This window comes from Coloeus monedula (assembly GCF_965178545.1).
Source record: "Coloeus monedula genome assembly, chromosome: 4".
Lineage (NCBI taxonomy): Eukaryota > Metazoa > Chordata > Aves > Passeriformes > Corvidae > Coloeus > Coloeus monedula.
In genome coordinates this window covers 15,097,156-15,116,517 of record NC_138784.1, presented here as the reverse complement: position 1 = coordinate 15,116,517, position 19,362 = coordinate 15,097,156, and the positions used below count along the sequence as shown (strand labels likewise).

At 45.1% G+C, this 19,362-nt stretch overlaps 1 protein-coding gene across 2 annotated transcripts in view; it reads right to left on the bottom strand.

Annotated features, from left to right (window-relative positions):
- The window catches only part of ITPR2 (inositol 1,4,5-trisphosphate receptor type 2), a gene marked incomplete at its 3' end in the record, with an annotated part of 242,672 nt that extends 235,495 nt beyond the window's left edge, over window positions 1–7,177 (bottom strand). For both annotated transcript variants that reach the window (XM_082280065.1, XM_082280066.1), the window contains exon 1: window positions 7,058–7,177. In XM_082280065.1, the coding sequence (XP_082136191.1) occupies window positions 7,058–7,149 (92 nt within the window). In that variant the 5' untranslated portion in view covers window positions 7,150–7,177. The remainder of the gene's footprint in view (window positions 1–7,057) is intronic.
- Window positions 7,178–19,362: the final 12,185 nt, after the last annotated feature.

Genomic DNA, 19,362 nt, shown 5'->3' with positions numbered 1-19,362 from the left:
CCCTCAAAACCTCAAGCAGTACTTAATATCAGACATGAATTAGTACATTTTAACCCTGTGATTTACTTGTTTAACTCTGTTTCCAAAACCTTACCTTGCAAGAATGTAATTTCTCGGTTTGTTTCATATTTGAAGTGAACTGAGGCACTAAAACCAGAAATGATTTTTACTTCTCCAGAGACAGGGAACACAAAGCAGCTGGCCAGCTGAAGCTCTCCTGTGATGCCCCAGGAGAGGAATCTAGAAATCCTGGGAATTGGGGTTCGCCTCCCACACAGCTGCAGGTCAGGTCAAGGGCTCTTGGTGCCCAGTGTCAGCAGAGAGGAGAAGCTGCCCCTGCCAGGTAAAACTGCTGCCCTCCAGCAAGAGGCAGGTATCACAACAGCCCACAAAGTCTTAGGATGAAATACTTCCTCAACTTAACCTGCCAAACCTGGGCAAAACTCCACAGAGGCAGAGGAAGACAAGCCCTCCATGCTGGAGAAGTAGGGCTGGAGAGAGCACTGCAGCTCAGGAAGACTCTTGGTACACATCTGCAAGACTCTTGGGGTTTTTTTAAAAATCAGGGATAACACACTTTTTTGTTTGGTTTGGTGGTTGTTTGGGGGTTTTTTGCTAATCCTGTTCTCAGAAAAGCCATTTTACTTGAAACTTTCCATACCCAAACATTCAGCTCCAGGCATCTACCCTGGGTCCAAAACATCAAGGTTTAGCACCATAAACAGCTGAAACCAGGACCCGTCTCAGGAAGTTCCTACACATCTACATAGTGGTGGAACTGCTGGTTCAAGTAATTAGATGGAATCAGATTTACAAATAACAAATGAAGGTTTAAAGGAATCAGTCATAAGGGGTATTATATCCTTTAACAGAATTAAAATATGCATCTCCGATCAAGTGACAAAACACAGCCCAGACAATGTAGAAAGTAAACCTTGAACTACTGCTCGTTTTCTTTTCTCCATTTTGATACCAACTGTATCAAAGTGATGGAACTTCACCCACATCCCTTTTCTGCTACAAGAAGCAGCAGGCCTTTCAAAGCAAGCAGAAACCAGACTTTCAAGTGCAGAGGACACGGCTTTGTGCTGTTGCCCAACAAACAGGCTCAGGCTCCAGCTGAGCAGCACCAGCAGTGGAGGGTTCCAAAGACCACGCCGTGCTGTGAAACACCTGGCTGAGCCAAGGTCCGTGTGCCCCTTGGGAAACAATCTTCCAGGCTGGGGAAGTCAGAGATTTACTGACTTCTTCCTCTGCAGCACTTTTAAAATACAGGGTTAACTGTGGTTCCTAGTGACACCAAGAACCACGGAAGGGTGGTCTAGTTTAATCCCCTCATTGTATAAAAGCAAGGTAAAAAAGACTTCAGGACACGCAGGTCAAACAACCTACCCTCTCTTTCCTGACTACTCCCCACATCACCCACGGCCCAGCTGAGAACTACACAAGTTGTATGTCCTGTCTCAATTCAAAATCCAAGTCCTCTCTTATTTCCAGTTAACACCACACAGCTTATGGGTAAACTGACTTCCAACCCCCATTTTCTCTCCAATTCTGTTTGATAATGAGCCCTTTGAACCAAGGATATTACGTTTAAGCATACAGCCTCATAAATCACACTGCTGTAATTAAGCCTAATGTTATGTTCCCTCACACCCAGGCTGTGCTCTGTGTACAAGTAAAACTTCTGAAACAAACCAGCTTCCCCGGGGCTCGTGGCCTGCTGCATTCCCCTGAGGCTGCTTTGTGGAAAGCTTTGTCTCATTGTTTATTTAAAGATGGCACTGCTGTTAGAGTATTTGAAACAAGCATCAAAATAAGGTTGTTATAAAAGCTGGAGCAGTGCCTAATTGCTAGTGAGAGTGGATAATTACAGAGGATATGAGCTTTGATATATGGATTGAATAGCAAGGTATGCGAGATACAGAGGTGTATTTATATGCCTACATCTCCACTTACATGGCATTTATTGTAAGATCAATGAAAGTAGTTAATAATGCATCTAATTGAGCTTATTAGTTATCACAGAAAAGAAACACAGCGTGTAGCTGAAAAGTGTACATCACCATAGTCAAAGCAGCTGCAGAATTCAGACCAGGGCTGCTGCATTAGAAAATCAACCAAGAGAACACATTCCTGAAAATGCCAATCCTACACAGTATTAAAAAAAAAAAAAAAAAAAAAAACAGGATCACACAATCAAAACTGTCAAATTTCATTGGTTCCATCAGTCTAGAGGATAAAGCACCTAGGAAACAAAACATACCAGTACTTTTTCCCACAGGAAAGCTGAAATTTATATTCCCTTCTCTCTTTTAGGTATTATTTGATTATGTGTCAGAATCAAATTAGGAGTAATTCTAGTTATGCCACTCTCACTTTCTTCAGGCTTTTTATTCTTTCCTGACTAATTACCTTTTTCCAGCTGGCACATGAAAGAAAAATTTTGCTATTAATTAAAGGATAGATACTCTATTCCTTAACCAAAGCTTGTACTTACAGACAGCAGGAGAGAAAGGTTGAAAAAATGAGTGCACTGATGAAAACACCACATTGGTGTCTTGGAAGCATCATCAGTCACTACATCTTGTCTCTTAGCACCGTTCCTGAAGCCACCAAGATGACATATTTTAGCCTTTTTTATACTTGCAACATTTTGATTGATGCTGCTTCTTAAGCACTTTCTACTTAATCTTGTCTCTTCACAGAGTATGATTGACTCAACCCCTGTGTGAAGTCCAAGTTCAACAAGACAACTAATTCACAAAAACCCAGGGAAGAAGCCTGAATAAATCTGGGATATTTCAAGTAAGAAAGTTCCAGCAAGCACTTCCACAAATTAAGAAAAGTTATTAAAAAAAAATCAACATTACATGCAAGGAAATGAGTCCAAAATATTTTACAACACAATTTTTGCTGCTAATTAGAAGTAACTAGCATCCTCGTCATCCAGGGCCATCCATCACAGAGCAGGTGGGTTGTGCTGCATGCTCCACTAATTATGTTCCAGGAGATCTCTCACTGCACATTTATGGAGGTCAGACAGGAATGCAGCTCCCCATGGTGACTAACAGGCCCATCATCAAACTTTCCTACAGCTGATCCTGGCCGCTGTCACTACTTCTTTTTTTTTTCCCACCTCTCCAATCAAGAATATTTTCTCCCCTTCATTGTACTGAAAGGAGATGAATGCAGTTTTAATTGCCACCTTGCATCACTGAGAGCATTCACAGCCAAAATACTGGGAAAGGTGGTCTCAACACCAGCCTAGGACACTGCGAGATCACTGGATTCATTGCCTGGTCCTGCCACACACCTCCTGTGGGACACAAGGCCTCCAGCTGTGCAGAAGCCAAAACACACTAAAAGCTAAATAAATAAGGGAAAGCCTTACAGTATTAGGACAGTTCAGTAATCCAGTACCAAACATATCTTGCAATGACAGAATGCTACCAATGGATGTAAATTGCTTTGCCCAAACATTTCCTCAACTATCAGCTCATACATCCAAAAGCACTCTCATTTTTTAAAAGGCAGGAGGGCAGGTGAGGAAGCTCAGAGACCCTTGAGGTTGGAAAGGCCAGACTACACATATCAAAAGCAGCATCCAAACCCAGAGTAAGCCCAAAGCCAAGCAGAAAAAAACAGCAGGGAATTGCTCGGTTTCTCAGTACCTCAGGAATCCAAAGGTCTGCAGTAGCCAGCTGGGAATGTTGAGGCCTGAAACCCTCTCCTATACCATGATCCACAGGTGCCCCTCTTCTTGTGGGATCCACTGCCTAGAACATTCTCCTGGAGACAGATGGTGACACCTCTCCTTCCAAAAATGAGCAAAACTGGTCTCTTTTAAAATATAGACCCAGGAGCAAGAATTGGAGCAGCAGTGCCCAACTTCCCCACTCCCATCCCACCCTACAGCACTAGCCTCAGATGCGGAAGAGAGGTTCAGTTTCCTCTTCTGACTAAGAGGGATCAAAGCTGAAAGCAGAGCCTTCATGCTCACATCCACCAGCTGTTTATAGCAATGAAACCATTCAGAGACAAGAAGGGCAAGAACACAGGCTTATTCCAGCTCCAAGAAGTGCTCCAAGCCTTTGGGACTCACCTACAGAATGTTGTTCCAGCAACTCTCAAACCCGCTTTGTAGAAGGAGGTGTGGAAAGGCACTCCTGCCCTCATCTAGCACCTCTCAGCATGCTCACAGGGCCACGGATCCTCTGAGGAGCTTCACACCTCCCAGACCACACCAGAGGAAGATTTCCACACTCAGGTTACAGTAGATATTAACCTGGCCCAACACATGATCTGGACAGCTCAGCTACATCTTCCTCTTGGCTTTTAGTTTTCTGGGAACACTGAGCACGTGAAAATTTCTGCACTAGCAAGTGAGGAAAAAATACTCCAAAACTCAAGAAACAGCCTATGCTTCAAAATCTCCATCAAAAGTCATGTGTTGAGCTGGATCCTTCAAGGAGTGAGGTCCACTGATGTGACAGACTTGCCCTGCTTGGGAAGGTGCTGTGCACTTTTTAACCTTATTTATAGAATAGCCTCGCTCACGCTTTGTTTAAGAAACAATTAGACTTTGACAGCTTGAAAGAAACTGTCCCTGCTGAACAGTTACTAGTCCTGAGCTGGATTTCAAGTTTTTGGAACAGCATGAGACTCCCCAATGGGCTCAGTAGTGTAAGAGAGGTGCTGGGCAAGCTAACCTTTCAGAACAGCACCCTGAGCAACGCAAGCAAGTGTAATCAAACAAGGATTCACATCAGTCAAATGAATCATTCAAATGAACAAGTAATCATCCCCAGTCCTACTCCACTTTGTCCTCACCAACTAGAGGCACCTCTGGAAGGTGAGGCCTCCTCTTTCCAGAGATTTGCAGAGAACCTGCAGGAATGCAGAAGGTGCAGGAGTTCAGCAATGGCTGCACACCAAAAGTGTAGCTGGGCAAGCTTTTTGCCTGAACATAAGAGGTTTTTCTGGCTCTTGTGTTGCTGCAGCCAGTCCAAAGGCAGCAATTGCAATAGCTGGCACAGATAATGTCACTTGGCATCACAACTTTGAATTTCAGTCCAAGCTCTTGTACCACCAGCAGAGGGGTCAGCATTCCCATTGAGTAGCCATGGGAGTTTTCCACTGGTGACTTCAAGCTTCCCAGAGCTCCTCCACTCCAGCCTCCTGTTTCTGCAGCTGCCTTTGCCATGCCAGGGAGCAGGGCACAAAAAAGCTGTACTGAAAAGCCAACAGAGGTACATCAGCATTCTTGAACTTCTGTCTCATCCCAGGTAGTTTTCTTGAGCTGGGTTTTCTGGCTAAATGAGAGCCTGGATAGAGAGCGTTGGCTCGAGCTCACTTGTTTCTTCTAGTTAAGAGCTCCCATGTGCCCTAGGCAAGCCTGGATCTTGGCTTCTCCTCTATAAAACTGTGAGTAAATGTCCTGCCTTAACTCCGAGGGATCAGGGGAGGATCAGCAGTCTGAATCCTGTGACAGGGCAAAGCCAACACGTGTTCAAGTAACAGTTGTAGAAGCCCCAGTCAGAGCAGGAACATCCACTACACGAGCAGGTGTTCTCAGAAAGGAGGAACACAATGAAAAGCAAAAGCACGGCACATTCAGCTTCCTCTGGATAACAGAACCCAGCGATGAGACACAACAACACAACCAACCAACAACAGACTGTGCCAGCAAAAGGGAAGTGCTGGGGTGAACAAGAATAAGAAACAATATCCAGCAATTAACAGCTGCAGAAAGCAAAAGTTTTCAGACAGGATTTAAAGTTGTAAGAGTCAGCAAAACAAAAGATGTGAGACAACATGGGGAGTCATGGAGAGACAAGGCGCCGAATTAACAAATAGAGGAACAAACCATGGAAAAACACTTGTCAACAGATCAAAAGAGTGAACAGCAAGGATTGGATGCAGTAAGATTTCAAAAAATATAAAAGACCTTGAACACCAGCTCTTTTACAGTAACAGAAGCACACCAAGTTAACCTGGACATTCATTGTTTGCATTTTCATACCAACAGTCCCCCCATCGCAGGGATCTCAGAACACAGGGAGCCTAACACAAACACAGGAGCGATACCCAGGCACACATTAACTTGCCTTAGCAAGTTTCACTGCTACTCCGAGGGTACCACTAATGTTTAAGCAGATGTTTACTAGAGTTTGACCTGCCTTGCCGACCGCGTCACTTAAAACCATGCAGCGCAGGAGCTGTTTCCAGTGGCAAAGGTTTTGGGACACGCCACAAAGTCACTGAAACTCCTGCAGCTCTCCGACAAACATCAGAGGAAACCACTGCACCCTCGGGACACGTCACTGCAACCGAACTACATCATGGTTTTAAAAAGTGTATCAACGTAAAGAAATGTATCAGTGTATCTCTGTCATTCTGCGCTGAGGCTTTCCCTCCTGGATTCCAAAAGGGCGATTTAAAGTGGTCACCGTTAATAAAAATGGAAACAAACAGCGGTTCAGTGAAGTAGCCACAGTTAAAGTACATCTTTTCACCCCACAAAGAGCTCACGGGAAAAGCATCCCCATGAAGCTAAACATCTGATTATAAATATCTCATCACTGACAACCAGACTCTGCTGGACACAAACCTGAAATAAAGGGATGCACATTTCACGAGCTAATTACGACGATGAGCGAGAAAGAAAAGGTTTTTGCCTTTTACGTCTTTGTCAAAAATTCTCGGAAGGACAATTAAACCTAATTAATTAATTAATTAAAAGGTGAGCTACACATAAAGACCGTACGAAGGCGTTTGGGCAGGGCAGAGAGGGGGCTCTGGTGCCGCGCTCGGGGCCGGCGCGGGGGCGCAGCCCCGGCAGGAGCCGAGCGCGGATCCCGGCACCGCCGCCGGCACCGCGGCCGCCCGGGCCCCGCTCGGGAACTTCTCTCATCCCTCGCCGCTCCCCATCACTTCCTACTTTCCCCGCTCCGCCGAGCAGCGCTGCCGCCCCTTCCTGTGCCGCTGCCGCCGGCGCTGCCCGCGGGCCGGCTCCGCACAGCGCGCCCGGCTCCGCCGCCCGGCCCGCACTCACCCCAGCGTGCTGATGAACCCATTGACGGAGCCCTCCGCGTACAGGGACACGATGTCCCCGATGTACAGAAAGCTGGACATTTTTTCAGACATTCTGGCTCATTTTCCAGCTGGGTTCCGCGCGCTCCTCCCCTTCGTGGTAAAAAAAAAAAAAAAAAAAAAAAAAAAAATTTAAAATTAAATTCAAATTAAAATAAAATCAAAGCAAATGACAGAGATCCGTGGGGAGGCCGGGGGCTGAGGCGGGCGGGCGAGGGGCTGAGCGCGGCCCCCGAGGTGCCGAGACGGCTGACAGGAGCGCGGAGCGCGGCTCTGCACGGCCCGGCCCCCGCCCGTGCCTCCGCCCCTGCCCGCCCCCGCCCCGCCCCGCCCCGCCCCGCAGCACCACCGCGGGCAGGGACCGAGCCCCGGGCAGGGACCGAGCCTGGACCGAGCAGGGACCGGCCCCTGCTGCCCCGCGGCCGGGAGAGGGGCTGCCGAGACCCCCGTGCGGACCCTCAGTGATTCCTCGCCGTGCGGGCCCGCGGGCGGCTCCCCGGGGCCGCAACCCGCAGGGGCAGCGGCTGAGGGGAGCAGAGCCGGAACCGGGGGGCGTGAGGGGACGGAGACCCTTCCCCGCAGCCGGCCCCTCCGCTGAGAGAGCATGCTTGGCGTGGTCGCCAAAGGTGTCACCCTCTATTTGATGGGTTGCAAACTTCAGGAACCACAACTCCTTTGGTTAATGTTTTTTAACGAGAAGCAAACCATGCTGCAGTGCTGTGCAGGAGTTCACAGAATCCCAGGATGGGTCAGGCTGGAAGGGGACACAGTGGGGCAGCTGGTGCCACCTCCGTGCTCCAGCAGGGCCATCCCAGAGCACAGGGCACAGGATTGTGTCCAGACTGTCCTGGAATATCCCCGGTGAGGAGACTCCACATCCTCTCTGGACATTCTGTTCAGTGCTCGGTCACTGCACAGGACAGAAGTTCTGCCTCCTGTCCAGGGGGAACTTCCTGGGATCAGTCCCTGCCCGTTCCTCTGGTGCCATGGCTGGGCCCCCCGGAGCAGAGCCTGGGCCCTGCTCGGAGCCCTCCCTGCACACAGGGACACACAGGGCTGAGGGCCCCTCTCAGCTGGGGCTCCTCTCACCCCCAACAGAACACATTTCCGTAAGAAAATTACCACCGATTTAGCAATTAAAAAAACCCACCCTCAATGTAGAGAGCATTCTGGAAGCACTTTCTGCCCAGGACATCGCAGCCTCCCCACACTCACCAGAGTGGGGCTGCCAGAGCTCCCCCAGCACACCCAGCTGGAAGAGGGCACAGTGGCCAGAGAGGCTGCAGCCCACGCCTCGGTGGCCAAAGGGACTCAGAGGGGCTGCACAAACACACTCTGCTTCAGTTCACTGCCCAAAACCAAGGACTAGCCCACCAAAATACATATCCAGAAGTGGATGGAAGTGTTCAGTTCCAAGGTAAGGCTATCCCCAGCGGGGGACTCTTATTCTTAAAAATACTGGGCATTCTTTAAACAAAAATGTGATTTTCACTAATGGTTCTAAGAATCAAACTATTTCTACTTTTTATGATTTTTCAGGTGTAATTTACCTCCCTGAGACAGCTCTCCTAATTACAAGCAAACTCAGCAGTAGGACCCGTTAACCACTGTATTCTTTTTAAAATACAGTATGGAATAAAAAGAAAAAAAAAGAAGAAACAATAACTCAGGTCTAAGAGCCTGATCAAATACTAACTCTGAAATTATAAGAATATTGATCTAGTTGCAGGCATGTGCAGACTGCTGGTAGTGAGTAACAAGCTGAGGGTTTCACACTTAGATTTAATCTCTCAGATCTGTAACTTCCAACCTTATTACACTGCTGAGCATAAATTGCTGAGATCAGAAATTAGGAGTCTCCAAATTAAAAAAAAGAGGTTTATCATCTAGATGTATGTTATGCCATTCTAGAGGTCCCTCTTTTGCTCTTTAATGGTGAATATATTGGATTTTTCACTGTATTTTGTACTGGCTGGGATACAAAGACACCAGCAAAGACCCCCTCCTATGGAGACAGTCTGAGAGAGTTGGAGTTGCTCAGCCTATGGAAGAGAAGGCTCTGGCAAGACCTTATAGCACCTTCCAGTACTTAAATGGGGCTTACAAGAAAGCTGGAGAGTGGCTTTTTACAAGGGCATGGAGTGATAGGAGAAGGGAGAATGGCTTTAAACTGAAAAAGGGTGGCTTTAGGTTGGATATCAGGAATAAATTGTTCCCTGTGAGGGTGGGGAGGCCCTGGCACAGGTTGCCCAGAGAAGCTGTGGCTGCCCCAGCCCTGGCACTGTCCAAGGCCAGGTTGGATGGGGCTCTGAGCAAGCTGGGATAGTGGAAGGTGTCCCTGCCCATGGCAGGGGGTGGCACTGGATGGGCTTTAAGGTGCCTTCCAATCCAATCCATCCTGTGATTCTATGTACACACATATACAGGCCCTAGATCTGACACTTTCCCGGATTCCTACAGCTCAGTCTCCTGGCATCACCACAGTTGTTAAACCATTTCTGGAAAAGCCATATGAAGAGAACAGGTGCCAGAGCCCTCATTCAGGGACCAGCCCTTGCACAGGAAAGGCAAAGATGAGGCCCTTCAAACTGCCCCAAACACACACTGCAAACCCCAAAGCTGGACTAGAGTTAAAACACCCCAGAATTAGAAACTGAAAGTCCAAGCAGTGCAAGGCACCAGAGGGCAGAGAAGCTCTGGCTCCCTGCCCATGTGCTGACTATGTGAAAAGCATTGACTCAGGGGCCCTCCAGGAGCCACCACACAGAGGGCTCAGGTGTTTTATTTCATGGAAATGTGGTTCCAGGCAGCTTGAGCTGAGCAGGAAAGGCTTTACAATGCATTGACAATATCCTTTGCCCTCCTGACCCTGTTTATCTCAGCCATTTTATACCAGGCTCTAATAGCCTAATTAAGATACTTTAGCCAGGGCAGTTTCACATTTCCCAGCAGTAAATGAAATCCTGGCATGCCTTAGATCAGTGGGAGTTTTCCTGAGAATGAACTTCAGAACTTGGCCAAGCAGCAGCATTGTTTGTCCTTGGAGTGCCTGGGAGTAAAGCCCCATTTGGGACCATTCTGTCAGGAAGGGACAGCTCTGTTGCCTAAACACAGGTTATTGGGGCCATTTGAAGTGTCCTTTGGTACCCGAGACATCCCTGTGTGTTGTCAGCAGGGAGGCAGCACTGCTGTGTCCTTGACAGCTCTGCCTGCATGGGGGCCACCGAAAGGGGCCCACAGGTTTTGCCACTACAAGAAGGTTAATTCAGGTCACTTTAGAAAATATTTAGCATATGCTTGCCATGGCGAAGCTTGAAACTGATAGGAGTCCTACACTTGCAGTCACCTTTGCTTCTTTCCCCCCCAAGGAAATTAAGGCACAGGCATCATTCTCCTTCACTTCCAGGTTTGTTTGTCTTGGCTCCGGCTGGATTGTGCCAGCAGCTGAACGCTGTCACCACCTCGTAGCTCTCCAGTGATACACATGAAATGAACTGGAAATCTCAGTCCAGGTCCAAGCAGAGAAAGCTATTAACTAGAAATGAGTCCTATGAAATCAGCAGTTTTGCAGAAAAAATCACATCCTGAAGGCAGTCAAGTACTTAAGCTCCATTTTAAACCGGTGCCATTGAAACATCTCATTGAAGTTGCCAGATGATTTGTATGTTCAAAGTTAGCCAGAACCTACCCACTTTTGTACACCAGGTCTTAAACTGGTAGAAAGATCACCCTGGAAAAGCAGATCTGAGGAACCCTTGCTCTTCTTCTCCTTGCAGACAGGAAACATAAGTAGTGACAATCCTTCAGCATATTTAACAAGCATTAACTCTCTTCTATTAAAAATAATGATTATGCCTCTCTGAGTGCTAGTTTTATGAAGATGGTATCTGGAAAAATTTAATTAAAATGGAAGAGATTTTGTCATAACAAGTCTACGTAGAGAAAGATAAAACATGGTCAGAGATTATAATGGAACATTGCTTCATTTATCTGGAGCAGAAATACACCAAATGGGTTATTTGGATAAATATGGATATTTTTAGTACAGTTTTAACCTTGTAATTAGCTGCAGGGTGAAGGTGAGGCTGATTAGTCAATAACTGGGATATGTTTTCCATCAGTTATCTCTGGTAATCTTTTGTTCCAAAGCTAGGAATACAGGCTTTGCTGTGAAACAGCACCCAGATGCAGGAATCATCAGCGGGTGCTGACAGACTGCCCTGGTGCACATATTCCTCTGTACATTGTAAAAGTGAGGAGGTCTTGCTTTCTCAACTCTCATTTCTAGTCTGCTACTTATTTTCAGAGAAGAAAATATTCAAGCAATTTCAGAGGTACTGGTATTCAGCGGTTGCAGTGGTACTCTGACATTAAGTCTCTCTATAGAAGTATTTGACTGTATTTTAATGCAGGGGAATTTTACCTTGATGTCTATGTCCTAGGTTTTAATGTTCACTCCAGTGCTGAGGCACAGAGGAGAAGCAGCTTATCCACAGAGAGGTCAACAGAAACACCTCATTGCAGCACTGAGCATCCACCTTAAATATGTAAATCCACAATATTAGAAAGTCCTCAGACTCCAAAAACACTCACCAGGTTAAATAGGCCAACATCATCCTATTCCTGCTCATTTTCCGCCCCTCACATCTTAGGAAGATGCTTGAATTTCCTGCTCACCTTGTCTAAACAGGGGAGGCTCCTGACAGAAGCTGAGCTTTTTAATGCATTTGAAAATTGTCTGATTGGAAAGGTTTGAATTGCACACCTACGCAGCCTCCCTGCTGGATGAAGTTACAGATACATGGGCTGCTCCAGTGAAGCAAACTGAACCAGGCTTGTACAACAGGCAGCATTGATGTTTGTTTTCTCAAGGGCAGAGGATGGTGCTTTCCAGCTGCAGGGGAAAAGGGGGAAGAGAAGAATGCCTTTAACTGTTTTAATACAATAGATGTAGATGGGAGCAGGCCAAAACCTGGCAGGCACCCCGGAGCTTTAGCATGAAGCTATAAGAAAGTCTGGATGCAAATCTTTGGGTTTGTTTCTTATCTTTCTAATAGACAAGGAAAAAAAATGAACAAACCATTGCAGACATTTTGATATTTAAGATCCAACTCTGATTTTAAAGCCCATCTGTAGCTGGAGTATTTTTCATAAACTTACCACAAGCAATGCACAATTAATAGCTTATTTGAGAAAGGCCTGGTTTTTAAAGGCACCCAATGAAGTTTCCCACACCAGCTGAAGACACCCATTACCTTGTGGATATTCATATTTGAGCCAGCCAAGCTCTTCCCGGAGCACAATGGCATTTCAAAACGCTGGGATGTATAAAATGAGCATGACTTGGCCCACAGGTTGGATCAGAGAGCTCCAGAACAGCTCCTTTTGACAGTACCCGCACACAGGAATTGATTTACTGCTGGTAGAGCTTTGTTTTACTTTGCCTATAGCAAACGTCAGAGCAGGAGCTGATTTCTTAAGAGATAGCCAGTTGTGGGGACTCATTTTGTCTTTTTTCTCCTTGTGGGAGTTAACTCTTCACTGCTGTTGTTTCAAACAATGTGTTGGCATTGGAACCATACAAAATATCAAACATCTGGTAAAAAAGAATTACACCAACAGAATACCCCGGAGAAAAAGAGGCCTGATGGAGATAAATGTGATTTAGTAACGTAATAAAGCAGTGAATCATGCTAAGTAAGTGTCATTATTGGGTTGAGAATAATGAGAAATCCAGAATATGGAGCATTCAGTGCTGGTTTACCTACTTTGTTCAACCTGGCTTAGGTAGGAACAGGAAATTCCAGCTAAATTCCTAACCCCTTGTCTTGTAAAGGACTTTCCCTTGGAGGGAACCACATTTTTCTTAACATTACAAAATGAACACTTCTCACAGGTGACCTCTTGGGGGTTTCACTAGGAAATGGGTGTGAGTTTTGCATCCTCGCTGTCCAAGCACACTGGATCACATCATGGTGTGAATGAACAGATGGGGACTGTCTAACTTGCTCTTTGCTACATCTGAATTTACAAGAGCTAATATATGTATTAATTCAAGTATTTAAATAATCACTGTCTTGCCATAATAATCTCTTGAAAGAAACAAACCTAGAAATAAAGAAAACTGAAGCTATTTGTGAATTAATACCTTCAGTAAAAGGAGTTTAGATTAAAGAGGAAGCTTGGCCACCCTTGCAGCTGTGGCACGACACAGCAGCTATGTAAATAAACTCCTGAGAGCAGCTCCAAGCCATTCCAGTGAAGTATGCGAAGAATATCCAGTGATATTTCTCCTTGCCATACATTTGAGCCTTTCTGAAATCAGTTTCCAACTGTTCCACCACCAAAGCTGTCTATTCAAAAAGCCAAATACGAAAATCCAACCAAAGCAGAGAGTACAATGTGCCTTTCTCTGAAAAAAAAATTAAAAAAAACACCCTACAGAAAGGATGCTTTATTTAGAGGGTTCAGGAAGTTGAAGCGTTGCCTTCTATCAGCTCCCAACCGCAGAGCGAGCATCAGGAAGCGCACAAAAATGAACTCACTATTCCTGCAGGGAGCAAGTGCCAGCGGCTACACCAAGTTTGCTTCCAACCTTGCAGCCCTCACTGCCAGCCCCCACAGACTTGTTAATCAGCCACTGTCTCCCGGGGCTCCTGTGCTGCTTGGCTGCCTCAAAACGAAGCCTTCCCTACCAGAGAAAGGGCCACATACCTTGTTTGAATTTCCTCTTTTGCTAGCTGTCTTGAGACTTCAGAAACCTGAAAACAGGGGGAAAAAAGTGAATCATCTTCATAAAAGGAAAAAAACAAAAGCCTCCTGTAGAGGATAGTGACTGTAATTTAAAAGCAATTGTGTTTTGAGTGCTGTCATTAATACTGGCTGACCCAATGGCAGTGGTTACAGTGGGGACACAGCATCAGCAATATACAGCAGTTCTTTAAAGTAAGTATACACTAAACCATGCAAGCAATATTCCACAGAAGCTCAATGTTGCATTTTTTTTTTCAACTCCAAAATTGATAAAGTTTTGCAAAAATTTCCACAGTAAAGTCTAAGAAAAACAACAGTTCTAGTAAGAGGTCAAAAATAATGCAGCTGTATTTCCAAGCTGGATAAAGTGGCAATAGTTAGCAGCTAACTAAAAAAAGTGCAAAATATCTGTAATTGCTGTATGGCTGCAGTTTAATTGCAGCCATGGAGCTTGGAAAGCATACCTGAGGAATACCTCCCTACTTTTCCTAATTTTATCATACAGAGCCTCAGGAAAGATGCTTCAAACCTGTGGAAGATTTACACTTCAGGACTGCTTAAAAAGCTTTGTGCTTTTGATGGTTTTTATGATCAACAATTTTTTTTCCTTTATGAAAAGCTTTTGCAAAATAAATTCAGCTCTATTTTTTTGCCAGAATTGTCTCCTTTCACCAGCACACTGGCCACGTTTAGAGCGAAAATAAGAGGGCTGCGGCCAGCTTTTTTCTTTTTTGGGGCACATTAAAAATTACCAGAGGAGGGAAAAAAATTGTGATTAGTTTTGGTCAAGCAGCTGTCACCAGGCCCATCCTTCTTGGGCCACACCAGCATTTCTAACCTTGGGATGAAGTGCATTTCTCTTTCTGGTCCAGATCCAGGGAGGAAACATCAGTAAAAGCAGCTTTTTTTCGGGAGAACCAGTCTTCTCTCATGAGAGCAGGGCCACAGATCTTCACCTTAGGCCCATTCTAGCGTTCAGATGGGTAAAATAAACTGAAACCACCATTTTAGGGAGGGGAACACAAGTCAACAGGCTTTGGGCAGTTGCCACTGCATTTCCAGAGAAGTCATTTAGGGAGGTCTGGAGTCATTAAAGCCCAAATAAAGCCATCATTCCTCTCCCTCACCCCAAGTACTGATGTTTCTCACAAATTTGTTTGGAAGAGAAAATTAGAGATCAGGAATTCTCTTGGCCACTGTGTCTGAAGATTTTTTGGATGAGGACGTCCAAGAAATCATCTGTGACAGTCTCAGCCTGCCATGGCCTCACTGCTGATTGGTGTTGGAGCATCCAGGTTGGCTCTTTCCAAGGTCTTTCCTACTTTTACCTCTCCCAAATGCAGATCACTTTCCAGAACCCTATGGAATTCTTTAATTAGCACAACCAAATGACTGGGCTGTGATTCCAAGTAGGCAGAAAACGTCTTTGAGGGCAAAATATGGACCAAGATTTGAGGTTTGCACCACCATTACTTTGAACTGATTTAATGCTTAGATTGAGGAAGTGCCCTATATGGGAGATGTTCTTAAAGGATTTCTGTCATCTCAGCCCAGCTGTGCCCAGGAAATGAAAGCTTGAGTAAGAATAAGAAAGGAGAAACAATTTTGGTGAGGTTTTTTTTATAAATTAATATGGAATTATGGACATCATCAAAACATTACAGCACATTTGGATCCCCCAGACTGGAGTCTCTCTCTTCCTACCAGTCCAGAATGCAGTGGCTTGAAACAAAAATCTTATCTAAAAGTTCGGTTGAATGCTGAACTGCTCAATTCACCTGGAACGTAGGGGGGAAAAAAAAGCCAGCATACTAATCACATGGAAATACCTGGTTTGCTTTTTCATTTAGGAATGCCTTGTGCATTTGCCTGTGTCCCCTACCAATATTTAACACTGTATTAAAGATGTAAGCCGAGTCAGAAAAAAACTCTGCATTGTGTTCTTGCCTTGTCCCTGAGAACTGGGGGATTTTTGTTTGGGTTTATTTTGTGGGTAGTTTTTAAATATGTTCCTCATTTGGGTGTCTTCCTTAGCCACTACAAAAGTTAGCAGAACAGCTGAATCCTGAAAAGCTGAGACATGCAATTTCATATCCTCCGGCATCCTATGATTTAAATAGATCCATGATGTGGATTCTCGATGAAGTAAATTCCTGTTTCAATGCTGTACAAAACCTAAATCAGTGAAATAACCTCCTGTTTTTCAGTAGCTATTGCAAGACATTTTGCATCTCTGCAGCAGTGGAACTTAGAAATGTGAATGTGTTTAGGAAATTAGATTTTAACTAATCCGTAGGCAACCACAAACAAGTGCATTTTAAAAAGCAGAACCATTACCCAGCATTTCCCTTTTGTCAACCCAAGAAAGGAAAAGTTAGCAGCAGATGAATTATTTTACTAGTGAAACTGGATTTTGCTTAAAAAGCACAGAAGAAATGCATGTTGTTACCATGTCACAGGCAAAGAAACTGCTGGAGATAGCTAATAAACCCCAAAATTTAAAACACACATGGATACATTAGCACTACACTTGACATTATCTCCTCAGTGATCTGCAGAGATATTAAATTGCTGCTTGAAAACAGATGGGTAACATAAAAGTGAAGCCTGTCCTCTGACATCAGCATAATCAGCACCTCTGTTTCACAGCCAGGCTGGGAACTGCCACCTCTTCAGTGTCAGGGACATAAAAACACCAACAGGAGACGTCCTGCCTGGTGCACACTCATTATTCAACAGCTGCAAGTACCAAGAACAGGCTCACAAGATATAGGACTGGATCACATCAGGGCAGACTGGATGGGGATTCACCAAGTTTGTTAGAGAGATTATTAATGTGAAAATGAGGGTGTAAAGGCAAAAAGGGGGAAAAAAATGCTGATTTCTATCCATGTTCCCTTCATGGTACAATTTGTTATCTGACATCTAGGAGAAAAACATACTTCCCGTGGCTCTAGAAATTCCCTGATCTGCCTCCCTGGCAGCTGGCTGATGGAGCAAAAGAGGAACAGGCAAATGTTTCCACGAGGACACTGCTGAACCCCTCTCCAGGACAGGGAAGGGGGCAGATGATGTGGTTGGTCCTTGGTGCCATTTCTGCTGCAGTGAAAAGCACCAGCAAGCCACCATTCCTGCAGCATTCCCACGCTGGGATGAGCCCACTCCTGCTCCCAGAGCGTGCTGCCAAGCTCTCATTTAATCCTCGCTCAGCTCTTCCTCCCCATTACCCCTGTACCTCCTGTTGTCAGTCTCTGCAACAGCCACGAGGCCACTCCATCCTTCCCTGGCAGCGACAGGTCATGTCAGGCTGCTGCTGCTTCCTGATGTCTTCATTCCTCCTTTCCAGCCCCTGGATCATGCACATGAGCTATGAACAGTGAGCACAGGGGATTTTGGGAGCTGTGGGGAAAAGCAGCCCTCCCCCAGCAGCAAGAATCTTTCAGTGTATTTTGAGAGATAAAAGTTTCCTCTTGGCGATCTCATCTGTAAACCTGGTTTATCCCCCATTCCCACCATACGTAATTAATAAAACCGCATTAATGAACATATCTTGACAACCCCCATGTGAGAAAGCAAAGTATTAATTACCTGAGTAGGGAACAGCACAGGTGAGGAATGGAAGAACTGAGAGATCTGGGAAGATATTTATGAATTAAGACACTGAGAAGCAGGCATGTAGGAAGATTTACTTATTTTGTGACCCAGCTGAAGCACTTGCACAGATCAGTGAGACACTGGCTCTTAACTTGCCTATCTGCCTTTGAAAAATCTGAGAGGCTCCTCTCTGAATCTCAAATGATTTTGGAAAGAGACACATGATGAATCAAAAGGCACATGGTGGTGTCTCCAAGTCCCAAGTTAGTGCTCGAACCACCAGGAAATCCTGGCACTAGGAAATCCACATGACCCAATGCTTTAAATCCCAGGGATACAACAGGGCATGGAGAGGATGTTTGTCTTAAACTCATCCCATAGGAAAAGAGGATGCAGGCTTGACTGACAAGTGTAGTCCTCCACAGACAAATTAACAGAGTTCTTACCACAGATCATCCCCATCCAGCTGCAGTATCTGTTCATCAAAACAACTGCTCAGAAACTGCACAAGATCGGAGGCCGAGAGCCCAGAGGGAGCAGGCTATGACAGGTCAGGTACAGGATATTTCTCCATGGGGAATATTCCTCCAGCAAGTTCTGTACATGGTGCAGAACCCCAGGAGGGACTGCTATGGTTTATTTTGTGTTACAAGTTTTCATTTCTATTTTCACAGCTAGCATGGAAGCATGATTTCTTTATTGATGCTTCAGTTGAGAGGGTTTATACCGCAAGGTGACAACCCCTACTGAAAGGCTGTCATACACATGGCAGAGAGTGATCTCCTTCATGTGGGAGGTGCAGGACTTTGGGAAGGGCAGTGTTTGCTGCATGTTGGCAGCTACCCATCCCTCATCTCCCTCTAAAAGGAAATCACACATTACTCTGCAGAGAAAGGAGGCTTGTTGCTTTCCTTCAGATGCCAAACAAATAATTGGCTTTTATTCTTCACAGTGAATATTTATTCTTCTACCTCAGAGCCCTTGCCAGCCATTAGGAACTCAGCATGATGCACATCCTGCAGCAATTTCACCTTTACATGTGACCTCAGGTGAGGGTTGTGACAGAATAAGGAAAAATCAGTGCACATATTGTTCAGTCCCTGAAATGCAGAAAAACGTTTGCCATTTTCAATGGGCTTTTGTTCAAGTTTCTCACCTGGATGTGGTGCCCACTGCTCCATCCCAGATTCCCACATGTGCACACACAGCCTCAGCTGCTGATGAACTCCACATCATCACACATCAGTTCACTGTTGCAACAAGGATGATTTGTGTTGCCTGAACAAAATCTATGAAGTTGCTGTGAAATTCTTACACCCATTTCCAGAAAAGTACCGGTGTACCACACAACAATATTAACAGCAAAGAGATATCCACAAAAAATGAAAAGTAGGATTCAAATGAAAGGGAATGCCCAGCAAATAAAGTAGGCAGCTTATGTGTTTCTAACAAAATTGAAGATAAATGGGCATAAACAGAGAACACAGGGAGCCATGTATGGCTTGTTTGTGTGTAGAATTAGCTGACTGTGTATTGAGTATAAACCTCAGAGTAAATGAGATACACCAGGGAGCTCTTGGATTCTCTTTACTAGTAGTAAATCAGCTACTTTTCATTATTTCCCACTGATGCTGCTACTGGAAGTGTATTCAGCTAATTTTTAAATAAACTACTTTCTGTACCCAAATGGCAAACAAATAACTGATTAAATGGAGAGATAGCATACCCAGAAGATTTGCATCTATCTAACAGCACCTCAAGTCATATAATTATGCTTTGTAACACCATTGCGAAGGGCTTGAACTAAAATTTCCCAAAGACGGGGATAGTAATTGCCCCAACATAAGGTTCCTAATTTATTTTTTAGTATCACACACAATCCTCCTGAGGGGTATTGTGATGCTTGAAGGTCCCCCAAGT